The sequence below is a fragment of the Sorex araneus genome, chromosome X (genome assembly GCF_027595985.1).
Source record: "Sorex araneus isolate mSorAra2 chromosome X, mSorAra2.pri, whole genome shotgun sequence".
Classification (NCBI taxonomy): domain Eukaryota; kingdom Metazoa; phylum Chordata; class Mammalia; order Eulipotyphla; family Soricidae; genus Sorex; species Sorex araneus.
In genome coordinates, this window is record NC_073313.1 from 21,349,398 (window position 1) to 21,363,694 (window position 14,297).

Here is a 14,297-nt window from a genome sequence, read left to right on the forward strand (position 1 = left end):
TATTGAAGAACTGAATTATATTTTTCAGTTAACAAAGCTTTGAAAGCATGTACTTGAAAATATGTAATTGCCAAACTTAATGCAAATAATTTCTATCAAAGTAAAATAATCACAATTTAAAAAGATAATTTTCTGAGCTATGTACTTGAAGCATTTGCATACTAAAGCCTAACATGGCTGTCTGTACATAATTTGAAAAAATTAATACCAATTATTTTTCTTTTATGCTCCGGCAGATATATTAGTGTTTTGTAACCTAAATATTTGTATATTGTTTTAAAATTCTCTTTTCTGTCAGCATACTGTAAACAGTACATTAAATACTAGTAAATATTTTGTTAGTTTAGTTCTTCAAATATTGCAATTCAAGGTCTGATTTGGAGAGATAAACTTACTATATTACTTCAGAAAGAATAAATTAATTATAAAGTTTATATTCTTTATAATTTTCTTTATGTTAATTTAGTCACCTGCAGATCGGTGCAAGAAAATTCATGCTGGCGATGAAGTAATTCAAGTTAATCATCAGACTGTGGTATGTATAATTATGTTACGAGTCAGTGGGGAGAAACTAATATAAAGATTTGTTAAAGCTGTAAAAGAATACCAATGAAGTGAAATGCCTGTGTGTGTATAAATTGATGAATAGCCTTTTAAAAATAACTGAATAGCTATTCTTAATTAGATAGAGTGTAAAGCATGGTCTTAAAGAAACTCAGGAAATATTGGGATGATTGTATTCAGTTATGTGTTTCTATAGGGAAAGTGCAGGATAGCAAACTCCCTATGAATTGAGTTATTCATTTCAGAAAAGAAATTAAAGTGATGCATTAAAATTCAGCCTTTCTTTAATATAACTTTCAAGTTTCATTTTACAAATTAAAGTCATCTAGTATGCATAGTAGTTATGTTCTACAAATTATACTTTTCTTTCTTAATTTTGATGTTCATTCAATGTAATGTCTGGTATGTTTTTATTTGGTTTATTTTAAATGTTGATTTCTTAAACAAGTCTACCTTTGAATAGCTGAATTGACTATTATACCAAGACTGCTGTTTCCATTTTAATAGTATTGCACTCAACAAAATAAATTCTTAGAACGTTTTTGTTCTCTGAAACTCATAAATTTTTTTCTAGACTGTAAATGACAGTGGCAATCAATGCTAATGGTAGATTTTTTTAATCTCATATACTCATGATAAACCTTTGTTTGTCTCAGTTGGACCATTTTTGTCTCTGTTGATTAACTTTGTTCAGTCTGTTAAAATAGTGTATTGTATAAGAATAAAAGATGCTAAAATAGCCTAATTATTATTGTAATGATCCATATTTGCAAAGACTGTTACATTTTACTGCTAGGCTGCTCACTAACTTTTCAGAGCGAATAATTATTTCTTGTTGTACATTTTAACTAAATTTTATTTTGCATGCTCTAATCATAGAAGAAAACTTTTCTTTGAAAAGTTTTTTCTTTTTCAAAGAAAAGTTTTCAAAGAAGAAAACTTTTCAAGGCTATATTTGGGGGGAGGTAAGAAAACTTGTGTGGAAAGATTGATCTTTCTTAATGATTCATATCTTAGGCAGAAAGTATTTCATTTTCAGATTTAAATAAACTGAGAGCCTTGTGATATTTTGGACAGATTCTTGATAATTAAAATCATGATGTTTCTTCAATGTGTCCTTTAAGTGAATGCAATTTAATGGAAGATTAAATAATTATACATGTGCGTTTAAGGTTAATTACTGATTAATGCTGAATGATGATAATCAACAAAGCCTTTTAGTGCTGTAACTGTGTGATGCAGAGGTGATGAGAAAGTTCTTATTGCTAGAAACCATATCAAGTGGTTGCTCTGAGTAAAGTTTCTTATCCCTCAGGATGAGGATTTAGGGATTGGGGTAAGAGAACTAATCGCCTCAGTAGACAGACAGCTTCTTCCACTTCTGATGTCCATGCTGCCTCTTAACAAATAGGACATATGTTGGACAGCTGTTTCAATTTTCGACGGGTAAATTCTAACAGGATAGAAGTTAGTGTCTAACAAAGAAATGAAATTGTTTAAAGAATTGTCTCTAAAAACTACAAATAAATTCATAAAAATCTATGTAGATCAGTGACATATAAATGGGTGTGTGTAAATGCATGTTTGCCTCATGAGATTATAAAATACAGTAAACTACACAGAATGAGGATTGGTGGGAATCTGGCTTCCATTTATTTGTTCTGAAGTTGACTTGCAGCATTAGTGAATTTATGGGAACTACTTAAACGTCAGTTTACCTTCTAATAATAATAACGTAGCCAATACTTACTGAGTTCTTACAGTGTTCTTTAGCATTTCATTAAGTATTTTACATATTTTAAACTACTGTTTTGTAAAATAATCTTAAAAGGAAATATGTGTTGAGATTGAGACTAAAAATTTGCCTAAAATCCAAAAGCTCTCTGACTCCTAGGACCATGTTCTTATTTCTGTTTTATTCTATTTTCTTCCAAGTATGCAAATTATAAAATTTCTCAGTGAAAGGCAAAAAAATTACCAACATATAATTAAGTCTCATGATTTACTGGAACCAAGGGGAAGAGATGATGAGAGCAAGTCAGAATTTTCATAACTTGGGAGAGTGAATGAGATGAACTGAAATAGAAAGGGAGTTAAAATCTTACTTTATTGACACTTTCTCATTTGCTCCTTATTTTTTTACAGTTCCAAAACTTTCATGTTTGACTTTCAATCATATAATGATCGAACACCCATCCTTCCACTAGTGTACATTTTCCACCACTTGCTCCTTTACTTAGTCATGTAAAATGCCAAGCACAATCCCGATCTCACATTAGGAATATAAGAAAAATTAACTTTCCAATCTCTCTGCCTCCCTTTTACCAGCTATAACAATTGGGCCAATAGCAGTGCAATGTTTGACAGACTGGCATAGACACTACACATTGATTTTAGATTGTAACAAAGACATTTTCTGATAGGAAAATAAGTTGAATTTGATGAAAGTGATCTTGCTTAATAATGTAATGGTTAGTGAATTTTCTTCTTTGTTGTTGAAACGAGAGGCATGCTGTGCCAGAATGGTGCATTTTCGGTTTTCTTTTTCTCGCTTTGTGGTCTGTACTGTACTTCTTACTAGAAAATATACCAGATGATAAAATAGAAATTTTTGGACTATATTACTATGGAATATTAGATAGGCAGATAAATTAATTTAAGCCACTATAAATAATTTGTAGTTTACAATTCTTTCTTTTCCCTATATTCACTCCCATAAATACTGGGTGTTACGTGATAGCAAATTGCATTATAGTCTGTCCTGATACATTTGAAATTGATTTTAATATATTTTAGTTCTTAAACTGACCAAAAATGAGAAATTATAAGTATTGTTCTTTATCAGTTTGGACTTGATACTAAAAATCATGTTAAACAGTGTTGTTCTGGATATTAACAGCTCAGTATTTTCCTATAATTGTACGTTTCCTACTGCTACCCTTTGTAATATGATAGAAAAAAATCTTGATAACTCTGTTCTGACTTAAAATGCATAGAAAAGGCAATTTAGAAATTTTCAAAGTCTGAGAAATTTGAATGAATCACAGATAAATTCAAATACTATTTTTAAAAATTGCTTGTGGTATACCTTCAAGCTGTCCAATTAGATATGTGTGTGTATTTCTAGTCTGTTCTTTTTAAAAAACAATACTTAATTTTCTTATTTGAAATGAAACTGGAAGTTTTATGTCCCATTTCACGTTGCTATATTCTTTATTATAAGTGACTTTGACACTTTTCAAATCAACATACTTCTGTGGCTGACGAACTGGCGGCCAGGTAGAAAGAAGAAAAATCATGAGCATCCAAGCAATGCAGACTGAGCCCTATTGCATGTCTTCCCTGCCACTGAAGATCCAACTCCTCAAAGACTGCTGGAATATCTCAAGATTTTTTTCACTTCGTCTGCCACTACATGCCTCTCTCTGGGAGATGCCTCAGCATGGTTTGAACCAACAACTGTGCTCTCAAGATTCACTATTAACGTTTTTTTTTAACTGATGAGACCACTGAAACTGATTAAAACTATTCGAGCATATTCCTAATGCATCTGTTAAATTTCATGTTAATACTGTTGTTGGTGTGTAAGTGTTTTAAGGATCCTACCCGTACTAAAAACAAATACCTTCTCCTTAGGAATAGCTATTGAAAAGAATGGCATATTATGTGATTGTTGGATCTAGCATTTGGAAAATGTTCCTTTTATTTTGTGTAAATATTAAAGCATTCATTATTATTTTGAAAAGTCTTCTAGAGCCTGGCTACATTCTGGCAAGAATTGATTTAAGTAATGTAGATATAAAGGCTACTGGAGTAGAAACTAGACAGACTGAGATAGTCAAAAAAGAAGAGAGTCTGTAGCAAATAGGATGTTGGACATTGATTAGTGTGAGTTGGAAGAATAGTATAAGCTATTGGTTTTTATTTCCCCCAAATGGTCAACGTATCTGAGCAGTACTTTGAGGAGGCTAGGGAGAAGGAATAAATTGAAGGACGGTTGAGTCATCGGGGAAGGTCATTCTAACCTCATATGTATTCATTCTCCTTTATTCGCACTATAGATTCTCATCTTTTCCTCTATTTTCATTATTTTTACCCTCAATCCCCAAACAATAAGAGTATTGTTCACTAGAGAGTCCCACATAATGAGAAGAGATGGGGATGTCATGACATTAAAATACACCTCTCCACTACCCCATGTCTGGACTTCAGCGGGAAGGAATGACTCACCAAGTGGAACCGATACCATAATATGGTCTAACCCCACATGAACTCTGACTTTTTAAATTTACTAACTTGTTGTCTTATTTTTCAGATATTTCTTCTAGTTCCATCTTCTTTTCCTTTTCTTTGCCATTTTTATCTCTCTTCTCACTTGAATTTCATCTCCATTTCTCTCCGTCATTTTTTTGTTTTTGCTAACTTTCTTCTTTCTCAGAAGAAAGTTTTATTTTTTAATTCCTTGAACCCCAGATATTGAAACCTAAGTTCTCAAATGACAGTATTTCTGATACATCACACGTTATTCCTGCAAATAGAAGATGTTGCTGGGATACAGAGATTGAGTGTATTAGTATGTTGTTTAATATTGTTTTGTAAACGATTCTGATAATACCCTCAAGTAACTGTTAGCTGCAAAAGGAAAATTGTATTCTAAAATAAAGCAAGTGAATTTTTCTCTTTGGAAGAAAAAATCACGACAAATCTTGACATGATATTCGCAAAAATAAGGAAGCAGGTCAATTATTCCTAAAGTATTTACTTCAGATTTTACCTTATATTGTGGATGATAATATGAGATAATAGTTTATTTACATTGAACAGTGTCAATTTCATAAAAGTGTGTGTAAATGGGTTTTGAAGTACCACATATTGGTAATATTTTATTTTTCCAACAGAAATTAATTGTTTTGTAATCAATACAAGATTTACGTTTTGTGTTAACAAACTAAAATTTCCCCAGGTCTTTATATAAATGATACAAGTTGTATAATATATTAATAATAGTTACCTCCTGTTAACCACTTTATTTTTTCTGCAGACCTATAAATCCTGAATTGTTTCATTTTTAAGCAGTTCTTTCTAGCTTCTCCAGGAAAAGAGTAATGGCTTTAACAATGGTTACTCTCATTTATTTTTTAGAATGCATCTACATCAACAGATAATATAATAATATTTTTAACTTAAAATTTTCTTGCGATTGTTTTGTAAATTTAAAATTTATAAGTTGACTTGTGCCCATATTAACTCCGACTTATAAATTATCCAAGTCATTTGCAAACAAGTTTCAATAACATAAGCCGTGAGTTGTTTGGTTGGATTTTTGGGCCACAGTCACTCAGAATTTATTCCTGCCTAAGTGTTTAGAGAGTCACTCCCAGAGGTGCTCAGTGGATCACGTGTGCCAAGGATTAAACCTGGGCCTCTTGCATATGAAGTATTTACTCCAACCTTCTGGGTTATCTCTCCTGCCCCTAATATCAGCTCTTTTCCCCTTCTATCCAAAAGTCAATAGACATCCAGTCACAATTGCCTAATCTATTTTCTCTCTGTCATAGGAGTGGGCAGTTAGTAAATACTTTTTTTACTGATTTGGTGAATAATTGAATGTGCTGTAATAGGAACTACACTAGATCACCTCGTGATAGGACATTTTAGAGATAAAAACAATAATCTTAACATTTTGTTTCGCTTCATTTAGCCCTACTTTTCAAATATACGTTTCCTCCATTAAGTTTATCCTTCTGATACGGCATGGTAGGTATTTTAGCCACTGATTATTTTTACATTTTATAACCTTAATACTGGCAGCAAGTGATGTTTTGATTACTACAAATGGCAAAAAGTACTCTATAGCTCCATTTAAGTTGCCTTTTAGTCTGAGTTGCTGCAATTCTGGTAAAATGATTTTGTGGATATTTTTAAAATGTAACCTATATCAGACAAGTTCTCAAAGTAAATAGTTTGATACTGTTGATGTATGTGTTTATATGCTCGTGGTTTTATTTTGTTTTGATAAAACACCTGTTACAACATTTGCTAGTACTTTAAGATGTTCGTAGCTTCATTAAATGTCTGCTATTAGGTCTGGAGAGATAGTAGAGCATAAGGGACTTGCCTTGCATACAACTGACACTTTTTCAATCCCTGGAACAGCGGATGGTCCTCTGGGAACCATCAGGGGTGAAGACTGAGCACCGAGCTAGGAGTAATCACTGAGCATCACCGGGTGGGGCCCAAAGGTAAAAAGCAAAAGGTATACCTGTAAATGGCATTTTAAAATTATTTATAGTAGTAGAACTGGGATATGACTCAGTGGTAGAGTACTTACTTGCTTTTCATGTGTGAGGCAGACATTACAACCAAATCTGTAAAATGTTAAGCATGTTAATTTTTTACTACAAAGGATTTGGTTACTTTTAATTCCTTTATTTCATTTGGCTTCCTAAATTAAATTTAAGCATGAATTTTTAATAAGTATGGGTGTTTTTTTAAATTCTGCCTCAAAACTCTGAAATATGAGCAGTTGATGACTGATTTTAGGTAACAGTGATTTATTTCATCCCTCACCTCTGGTGACTGGACACTTTTAATTTTAAAATGTATTTGTACTTCCAGTGTCTACAAGAACGGAAATTAAATATAGGAAGGAATAGATTGAAAGCAATAATTTCTAAATATATGAAAATGTTAGAATTTTTAATTAACTCATTAAATATATTGATTAGAATATCAGTTTAAAATCTACCACTATGTTTTAAACACTTTTTATAAGCTTTCTGGAGAATAAGGTTTTGTGGCATGATTTAAAATTCACCTCCACAGCCTTTTACTGTGGTGTGGTTTTCTTCCTCTGCCATCTCCCAATTAACAGTGGCTTTCAGCCTCATTCAATTTTATCTTTTCGTGTTGTCAAAGAAAACCGTGAGGAAATAAATAAAAACATGGTAATGGATGAATAAAATTAGATGAAGAAATAAAATATGCTTTGGTTTAGTTTTCTGTAGCATACATGAATATTAACTCTAATCCCACTAAAATAAGCTGTTGGTTTCTAGAGAATCCAGAATTACCAAATACAATATTGAAATGCAAGATGATAAAGAGATACACATTCAAGGTGCTAAATTATATGTATTTAGCGTTTTTGAATCATTTTGCCACAAAAGAAAAAATATCAGGCTGCAGTTAATTTAAAGTGATAGGAGATAGGGCTGGAGTTGATAGCACAGCAGGTAGGGTGTTTGCCTTGCACTCGGCCGACCCGGGTTCGATTCCCAGCATCCCATATGGTCCCCTGAGCACCACCAGGGGTAATTCCTGAGTGCAGAGCCAGGGCCAGGAGTGACCCCTGTGCATCGCCGGGTGTGACCCAAAGAGCAAAATAATAATAATAATAATAATAATAATAATAATAATAATAATAATATGATAGGAGATAATACAATTTACAGGATATGGAAATGTATCAGTTTTTATAATGGCTGTGTGGGTGATTAATAAAAGAAAAATTATGATTACTGTTTTCTTCCTCCCTAGGTATGCCTCATAAGCTAATCAATAAATTCTAACTATGTGTGACTGTGTAAGCTAGTCGAGGAATTCAGATTATGTATGATTTTATATATGATTATCTGTGAAATTTACAGGACAATGTTAAGTACTGAAACATAAAATTAAGATTTTAAAGAACACAACCTGGTCTGAATTTTACAGTAAAAACAAGCCGCATAAAAAAAGAAAACAAATGTCTTACATAATGTCTGAATGTTGTCTTATTTTCCTGGATAATTTCTTTTTAAAGTATAATAATTAGATGATGAGTGACTCTGCAAATAAAGATGGGAAATTAGAGTTTTCTACAACGAAAATAAAACTTTTAATTTATATATTCCTTATCTTCAAATGTCAGTTAATTTTATCTTTTCTCTGTAGTCCTTATTTTTGAATGTTTGTTCCCTTTATCTTCTCCCCAAGACTATATTTTTAATTGTGTTGTAAAAATAGTAATGCTAAGAATTTACTGAAAATATATTCACCTTGGGACATATTCAGAATACACTGAGTTACCTACTTAAATTACTCTGTGATGAAGTTTAAAATTGTTTTTGTTTTTCATATACATATTTAACTAAATGCATACCCTTCAGCATATATTCTTTTGTACTTGAACCATGGATAATTCTCTTGTTCAGTAAATGAATGATTATGGGAAGCAAAATTTGGATATCTTCACGTATACTATAGTTTAATATTGTGAGATTGTCTCAATGTTTTGTTAAAAATTTTAAGTGAAGGTAAAATGTTTTCAAATTGGTACTCAGAATTTAGCATTTCCAGAATCTTTGAAAGATATTGCATATCATAATTTAATTCATTACTTTTAAATTGTTTAAATTGTATAACATTGCTTCCATTAACTGTTTTGCTAAAGAAAGAGGCAGTCATTGGAATAAAACGTTTAGTTCATTACACATTTTAATAACTTTCAGCAATGCAAAATGAACAGAAAATGATAATAAATAATTCAGCACCAAAAGCTCTGGCAAGCCAACCAGTGTCATGATGTCATGATGGGTTGTAGATTGAATTAGATCTCTTTGGTGCTTTGAAAATAAAATCAGAAGGGAAAAAAGAGCAGAAAGATACAGATGTGAAGTGTCACACATATCAGTAGACATTGGATACTGGCATAACTCACGTCTTTGAAATGTTCTTTGTGAAGTCATATCAGTTATACATTACTACCTGTGAGTAATAGCTTATATCTACACAGGAGCATGTATAAATGATAATCTGTATGTTTGTCTTGTGAAGGATAATAATTTTTTAAATATTTAAAGAAATTTTCCATCTTCCTATGGGTAGTTAGATGGTTTCTTGAAACTCCAAATAAAGGTATAACAAAGGAGAAAAGACTAGACTTCAATTCACACTTTCATGTTTATTTGTACCTCTAACTATAGGACCACAGAATAGAGATTTCTTAGTGTATGTAAATGATTCTTCATCTGTTGTTTGAAAAATAGGCTAGGGCAAGCCCTAATAGAGTCAGAGACAACTTCTTCCTTCTATGTATCAAGAGAAAAGGAAACTTCTCATCTCAGTACCACTGACCCCAATGCCTCTTGTTCACTTAATCCAGGCGAGGGATTATCCTAGGACCTTCCCTCTTAGGTTGCCCTTAACCTCAGCATGACTGGTGTCTGCTTTAGCCTGATCAAAGAAATTACAAGCCCATCCACAAGGAAGCAGAGTCTCTGCCTTTTAACACTTTGGTGAATTAAATATATCTTGGGAAATTTTAATCCTGTTTGTGTTGTCTATCAAATAACATTCCAGTGTCCAACTTGAGTAATTCTCTATGAACTATGAAGTGGTATTACTTATCATTGCTTGTAGACACAGGATTTTGCTACCTTAGAAGATCAGGAAGATAGTTGTTCAGTATATATAAAACACAATTGTAAAATTCCTATTCTCTATTAATAAGACATTCTTTGGAAGATGCATGTGGTAATTTTTAAAATGTTTATTCCATCCTGTGAACTTATATGAATGAAATATTCCATTAAATATTTATAAATAGAAACAAACTCTTTATAACCACTATGACATATTTTTGGGCAAAACTCTTCTTTACATTGTTTAAACATGCATATATACACACATACATATATATACATATATCACATATATGTGATAAAGCAGAGCCCTTCTTTGATAAATAAGAATTAAATCCACTATCAAATTCATTGCCGTAGTCTCATTACTGTGAGTCAAGGCCTGGATTATCTGGGATATAACTGCTATTTATATCAGATATCCACTTATAAGAAGAAATGTTTGCTTGGTAATTTGGGGTTATAGATTTGTATCGGTACTTAGAATTTGGATATAATTTCAATTTTATATTGTGGCTTTATTTTTTGTGAAGCTAGTTTTTATTGGAAGAAAACACTAAGAAATACAGAAGAGAAAGAGGAATATGTGTTCAGGAGAGAGCCTGGGCTTGAGAGAACAAGCATATGTTGTGGCTTTAAGTAGAAAGCAAAACCTCCTTAAGAGTTTCAACACACCTTATTTTGTCTAAAATAGTTTATATTCTCATGCCACTTAACCTCACCAGCTGAGTAATATTGAGCACTTGCCATTTGTAAGGCACCTTATTGATTACATGTATATCTGAAAACAAAACTTAGTTTTTATTCTCCAAAAGATCTTTCCAAATATATTTTTGTGTGGATAGGTGAAAAGAGGAGAGGTTTGGGAAAACATATGAGGCAGTTGGTGAAATATGCCACTAGGATGCAAGCAGTGAGCCATGTTATTCGCAACATGGAAATATAACTTCCAGTAGTAGACAGCTTTGCATTATTTAATATGAATCTAAACTGAATAGGTATGGAAGAGTACAACTGGAAGATTGCTTTTGTGAGATAGGGTTGAGAAGTACAGTGAGAACGTGTAACTAGTGAGCCAACTTTCACTTATACTGAACTACTGAGAGTTGTTAAAACTAGTGATACTCTGTCTCACAGCTTTCTTCTTCAATTCCATCTTCACATTCCTTTTCTCTGTCCCACCCATAAAATATTCACCTTAGGTAAATAGAGGAATCAGTTAGGAGACATTTGGAGGGGCTGCCACTGTACTCACACTATTGAGGTACTTCACTGACTTTAAGCATTATTCAACTCCTCATCTCTCTCTGCCCTTACTGAGACACAGGATGTACTACATTTACCACTCTATCATGAAAGGCACACAATTACTTCCTACTGCTTTCATGAGTTATATTCAGTTCTAAAAAACTTAACACTTAAATGGTCTAGCATGGCTGAGTCAGTGACTTTAGGAAGCTGAGAGTCTAGTACACAGGACCTCACAAAGTGGTTCCCACACACATCAGCATCACTTCTAAACTTGTAAAAAAGATTCTGCAAGTTCTAGGGATGTACCCACACCTACTGAATCAAAACCTCTGTGGGTCAAAAGGCAGCAGTATGATTCTAACAAACCTTTGAGAGGATAATAACACATCGAGTACCTCATTAAAATGTAGTACGCGCTGAAGTGCTAGCCATGTTGATGAATGCCCTATTTCTGGGGCTGTTTTCTATACTTTGTTTATTGAATCACTGTGACATATACCCTTAAAAAGCTGTTCATGGTTGAATTTCAGTCATACAGTGATGAATGCACTATTTGAAAATTTTACTTCACGTGAACCTTTAGAGAATTGAGAAGAAGGTTTGAAAAGGAAAACATCTTTTACACCACAGGGCATTTTGTAGTCACAAAAGACAAGAAACAGAAGGTCTAGTTATGGCTCTTAAATCTAGCGACCATACATATGCTCAAGCTGGAACTAATGCTTTAAGAGACGTTGGTGACTAAGATATTTTCTTTAGAACACCTAAGGATTACAAAAGAGGGAAAGATCATAAGTGACTTCAGTCTCCAGGCTTGAAAGGATGGCATGGGGGAACTTTTGTTTTCAGTGAATGAGAGCAGGATGTAATGAGTGATTTGTAAGTTGTTGCATTTACTCAAACCACCACTGGAATATTTAGAGAAGGAGGATTGCTCTCATAGTGCTTAATGCTTCAGGATGAAACAGACTTGCATATGAATACTGGCATTGCCATTTAACATACATTTGTAATCTTGGTCAAGAAAATGTAATCTGCGTGGTGAGGCATTTGCCTTGCACATGGCTGACCTGGATTCGAGCCCCAGTACTGCCTATTTTCCTCCAAACACCATCAGGAATGTTCCAAGTGAAAGACCAGGAGTTTGCCCTGAGCACTGTCAGGTGTGACCCTTCCCAATTAACAATAACTACAACAGCAAAAAAAACATAATCTATTTTTGCTACTGGTTTCTTCACATATAAAATTAATGGGTTACCTAAAGACTGTGTAGGAATCACAGTATAAATGGGAGAAATGTGATATAGATAAGACTCTCCAGCCCAGATAAGACTCTAGCCAAATTAATTGTTGATGCTTGATTGGCAGCAGTTATTAGTATGGATGAACTGAGCAATTGGAATATTGTTAGTTCCTGAATAGGACACAAGGAAAGAAAGATTTAAGAGTCAAGCACAGAGATGTGTTAGTTCAAGCTCAAGAAAGAGAAGAGATACTGTAAGACAGAGTGAAATATTAACAGGAGTTCTAGAGTAGCACATCCTAGAGACATGATTACATTGATTCACATGAGGAAGAAACAAAGGATAGGGAGTGAGAAAGAGGTACCAGGACCATGTTCCTATTTCAAACTAATCTGTTGTATTCTCTTTGCATTTTCCTACCAATTCTGCATATTAGAGTTGTAATGTATTATGCCTTTGGAAAGCTAACCATTTAGTATGCATGAGAAATGTTGAAACAATTCTTGTGGATTGATCTTATTACTTCACAGTGTTAGCTGATTTTTTTCGTTTGGATTTCTTTAAAAATGAATGGTTTTCTTCATTTGTATTTCTTCTAAATTTTTCTATCTTGTTTAATTCCTTCCCATACAATTGGATTATGCTCCTATATGCGTGGCCACTAAGATTTCTTCTTTCTGCTTTCAAAACTCACTTAGTACATAAAGACTTTTCTTGCAATTGAGGTAACAAGAAACTTAAAATCTATTTTATATTGCCATTGTATTTTCACATGGTTTCTAACTTAAGTTTTCTGTACTTAATATTTTAAAAGTATAGCCAGAAGTTTAAAAGCAAAAGTGAAAAACTAATCTTAAAAGCATGCATTGATATATTTTACCTTCTTTGGTTTTATGTGGGGGAAAAACTGGGTAGTCATCAGGGGTTACTCCTGGCTCTGTGCTCAGGAAGCTGCTCCTAGCAGTGCTCAGAGGACCATACAGTGCCAGGAATTGAACTGGGGCATCCCACATGCAAAACATGCACATGAGTCCTTTGAGCTATCTTCCTGGATTTTTATTATTTCGATGTCTACAATTTTCCCATTTTGATGTTTTACACTTAGCTCCTAACGTGGGGATCTAAATTTCTTGAAATTATAACATGCAAACTTTATAAAAATTTCTCATGCCATCTACTCATGCCCCCTAAAATTTATAAACTACAAGTATTTGAGTAATGGTTAAAAAGTAGTGGTTAGGAGCCACAGAGATAGTACACGGGGCAAGGCACATGCTTTGCACACAGCTGACCCCACTTCAATCCCAGCACCACATATGGCCCCCCACGTACTGCCAAGAGTAATCCCTGAGCACAGCGTCAGGAGTAAGCCCTCCACACTGACAGGTATGACCTACAACAATGATAGGGGGTAAGGAGATTGTACAAGGGTTGAGATTCTTGCCTTGCTTCTCACCAACTCCAGTTCAGTTTCCAGCACCACCTTGTAACCTGAATATCACCAGGTATGGCCAAAACCCCTTGATAGAACTCAAATCTGTGAATAATTTAACTAGCTCCATTCCCATTCAGTAATTTCTATAGGAACCTGTTATCTTACGCGAGCACACACCATTCGGCATGCTTAGTTTTTTATAGGAAATTTTACTCAACACATCAGTATTTGAAATCGTTCATTGAATTGAAAAACAAAAAAATAATGTAGCTCCGGACTAAGTAGAGCACACGTGAATAATTTTTTTCATGGTAATCATCCAAAAGTCTAATGCACAAAGCAGATTTCATTTCCTCATAACTGCCTTTTAATGTCTTAAAGAAAGAGTGTTACATTTCT

General features: G+C 33.4%; 1 protein-coding gene across 5 annotated transcripts in view; it reads left to right on the forward strand.

Annotated features, from left to right (window-relative positions):
* CNKSR2 (connector enhancer of kinase suppressor of Ras 2) overlaps nt 1-14,297 on the forward strand; it is a 266,721-nt gene that overhangs the window by 127,923 nt on the left and 124,501 nt on the right. For all 5 annotated transcript variants that reach the window (XM_004612236.2, XM_004612237.2, XM_055120826.1 and 2 more), the window contains exon 8: nt 467-535. In XM_004612236.2, the coding sequence (XP_004612293.1) occupies nt 467-535 (69 nt within the window). The remainder of the gene's footprint in view (nt 1-466; nt 536-14,297) is intronic.